The 3,255-nt window shown below is 38.5% G+C and overlaps 1 protein-coding gene across 3 annotated transcripts in view; it reads right to left on the reverse strand.

Moving 5' to 3' along the window:
• Positions 1-3,255, reverse strand: part of LOC107753958 (fragile X mental retardation syndrome-related protein 1-like) — a 33,249-nt gene that overhangs the window by 12,489 nt on the left and 17,505 nt on the right. For all 3 annotated transcript variants that reach the window (XM_016570249.1, XM_016570250.1, XM_016570248.1), the window contains 2 exons: positions 2,098-2,277; positions 1,517-1,720 (listed from right to left, as the gene is read on the reverse strand). In XM_016570249.1, the coding sequence (XP_016425735.1) occupies positions 1,517-1,720; positions 2,098-2,277 (384 nt within the window). The remainder of the gene's footprint in view (positions 1-1,516; positions 1,721-2,097; positions 2,278-3,255) is intronic.

A 3,255-nucleotide genomic window follows, 5' to 3' on the forward strand; every position in this document is an offset into this window, starting at 1 on the left:
GCTTAACTAATGATTATTTTGCTAATCAAGTAATCTACTAATTATTTTGACAAGTAATCTGATATTTTTTAGTAACACAAATAGAACTAAGTGGAAAACCAGGCTTTAATATGACTATATTTATATATAAAGTAATGATGAGGCAATAATAATTGGCCTCAAATAAAGTATCAAAACCAAGTACATGGTTTTATTGAACAACACTGTTAAATACATAATGTAATATGCCTATATTATAACAAATACCTGCAGAGGGCACCAACGGCCTGGTGATGTTTCATGTGATTCAACGTTTAAATCCATTTAATTTCAATATTTGGCCAAATGCAAAGTCAGAAACTTTCATTTTGAAATCGCATATTTAGAAATGTTGATGGATTCTCCTGTGTTGACATAGGTTTAAATGATTTACGTTACAAATCAAGTGATTTTTCCCAGATGAACGTTAAGCAATCCAAACTCACGGCATATGCAGAGGAAGAGTTTAGCCCCTTTCACACATACAGTCTTTACTGGTAAATTACCGTTAAGAGATCATGTGTGAACAGGACCTTTTAAAAAATCCCGGTAAATTTGTTCTGGCAATCATATCGTTCTTATGGAGACGACGTGATTACTCTGAGCGGTTTACAAAGCTCCGCTGCTTTTTTAAAGGGGTGGTTCATTGCAATTTAGTTAGTTCGTGTCTAATGTTGCTGTTTGAGCATAAACAATATCTGCAAAGTTACGAAGCAGAAAGTTCAATTCAAACGGATTGTCTTTTAAAATTCTGGCAGTTTAATGCCTACAAAAACGGCTGGTAGGGACTACAACGAGTTACTTCCCGGGTTCGTGACATCACAAACCCAGATAAACCTCGCCCTCGGGAAAAGGCAACAAAGGGGGCGAGGCCAAGCTGCGCTGCTTTAGAGAAGAGGAAGAGAAAACTCGAGGTGCACGTAAAAATCTATTCATATATGAATTATGTCTTCTAACGATTCTAATGGATTCACAAGTTTCAAAGCCGCCGAGGTGAGGGGCGGGACGTTTAGACGCGCACTAGAGGTGGTTGAGCAGATCACAACACACTGGGCTAGCTAACCAATCAGAGCCCATCGCCTATTTCTGAGCTTTTCTATGTAAATATAGATTACGCTAGATGGAGATCTTTGACCATTGTGCCTCGCAGCTTTTTCAATGTGTCGCGCTCGAGACCCAGGCTTCTTTTCCATTCATCAGCTGCGACTCTGCAATTGGATACTAATGCGCGTCTCGTGTTTATAAAAGCAAAAACTTCTGATTGGCTAGTAATGTTAGTTTGGTTGAGAGTGAAAGCTGTGTTCCTCTCATACATTGCTAGGCGAACTCATGAACTCGAACGTGATATCAACAAGTGTTTTTAAATGTAGGATGACTATCATTTTTTCCCCGCAGCCAAACGCTGCACACCGGAGATCCGGCACGGTGCCGGAGAACTTTAAGCCCCGTCTTCTTAATCAACCTGTGTGTATCAAAATAAACTGAAACTTTGTCATACCCAGTCCATTCTCACTGGCGGCTGCCTGACTGTCTGATTCATTAGCGGCTGCATCCATAAGGCTGGGTTCCTGGTCGTTACGGCGACGACGTGAACGTCTCCTGCGGTCAGTGCCGCCCATGCTCTCACTGGCATCTGTATCACCACCTATTTCACCTTCTCCCTCCAGCAGAGAGTACGGGTTACTGTCTGGATCTCGGAGAACTGGAATGTACACAAATACACAGATGTTCAATAGGGCACAAATGATGATAAACAGGAGATTGCATGCCTAGGCTACCAAGCATAAAAAAAAATTGTAATTTGTAATCATTTCACCCTATAAGTTTTATTGATTTTGCTTAAAAACCATGGTTCCCACACCTTTTGACATTAGTTTTCATGACACTTTTACTTGCTTTACTGAACGGCAATTTATTAGTGGTTTTTTGAAACAAAGAGATTTTACACCAGGGCCATTTCTATCCAATTAAGTTTTTTACATCATAACTAGAAAAAGAAAAAGATATTCGCTCTAGAAATTCTGAGACTCTAAGACCTTTTGTTAAGCATAGTTTTTATTAATAGCAATCAGTATGTACCTGAGCTGATAGTGTTAGTGTTTCGGGGCCCTGGTCCTCCCCGGCCCCTACCAGTGCTGGAGCCACGGCCACGACCTCCACGCTTGGAACCCCTGTCATCTCCTCCAACACCTTTTGGCCTGGGCTCCCGCTCTCCTATCTCTTCTGTCTCTGATGCATTTGACATTTCAGAGTTTGTCCCTGTAGAAAGACATTGTTACTGAGCAATTCTTTTACAGTCAGTTACAGTGACAATCATTCAGTTAATAAACACCCCATTTTTATATTTACTTCCGACAACTGCGTTAAAAGCAGGATGTGATAGCATTATTATTTGAAGCCATTTGGGGTCAATGGGTGTTTTTACTTTTTATTGTTACTACATTTATTGTAGTAATTTTTCACAAAAATATTACAGGATGGATATAAAGTTTGCATATGATTTTTAGTAATCCCAAATGACAATATAAATTATATATAGCGTACAACATGGCCAGTGTTGGGCTAGTTACTCCAAAAATGCAATTTATTACTCGTTACTAGTTACTCCATTCAAAAGTAATATTATTACTTTACTTATTATTATCTGGCAACAGTAATTAGTTACACTACTAGTTACATTACTTTTCCTTCATGCCCCACAAAAGTTGTAATTGTGTATCTTCCCCATAAAATTCTTCTAAAATGTTACTAACAATTTATTTCTGCCTCATCATTTGACCAGAACCTACACTGGATCGCAGTCAGATCGTAGTTTTTACAAACACTCAATGGTGATTGATGGTGACTTTTAAGAAAAAGTGTTGTATTAATTGTCATGTGTAGCTTGAAGCTAATTGTAGCTATGATTATATTTCATGAAGTATTTTATCAAAAGAAATCACATAAGTTCATAAGATTTTTAATTATAGTAATATAATTTATATGGGGATCAGACAGAGGGATGTGGGTGGGTAAAGTGGGTGTGTACAAGTGTAAAGTAATGCCACAACTTCCACATCTGCGTTCAGATCACAAAATCAGTGTAATGGCAATATTTCCATCCCCTGAATGTAAGCTTTTCCATATTCAAAGCTTTCCTGATGCACTGGTGACTTCATGTGCCTGTGCGAGTCGTGAAAATTATGAAAATAAATCTAGGAATTATTGGATTGCTGGATTTAAAATCAGTAGGGGTTG

The sequence above is a fragment of the Sinocyclocheilus rhinocerous genome, unplaced genomic scaffold (genome assembly GCF_001515625.1).
Source record: "Sinocyclocheilus rhinocerous isolate Xijiao unplaced genomic scaffold, SAMN03320098_v1.1 scaffold831, whole genome shotgun sequence".
NCBI classification, from domain to species: domain Eukaryota; kingdom Metazoa; phylum Chordata; class Actinopteri; order Cypriniformes; family Cyprinidae; genus Sinocyclocheilus; species Sinocyclocheilus rhinocerous.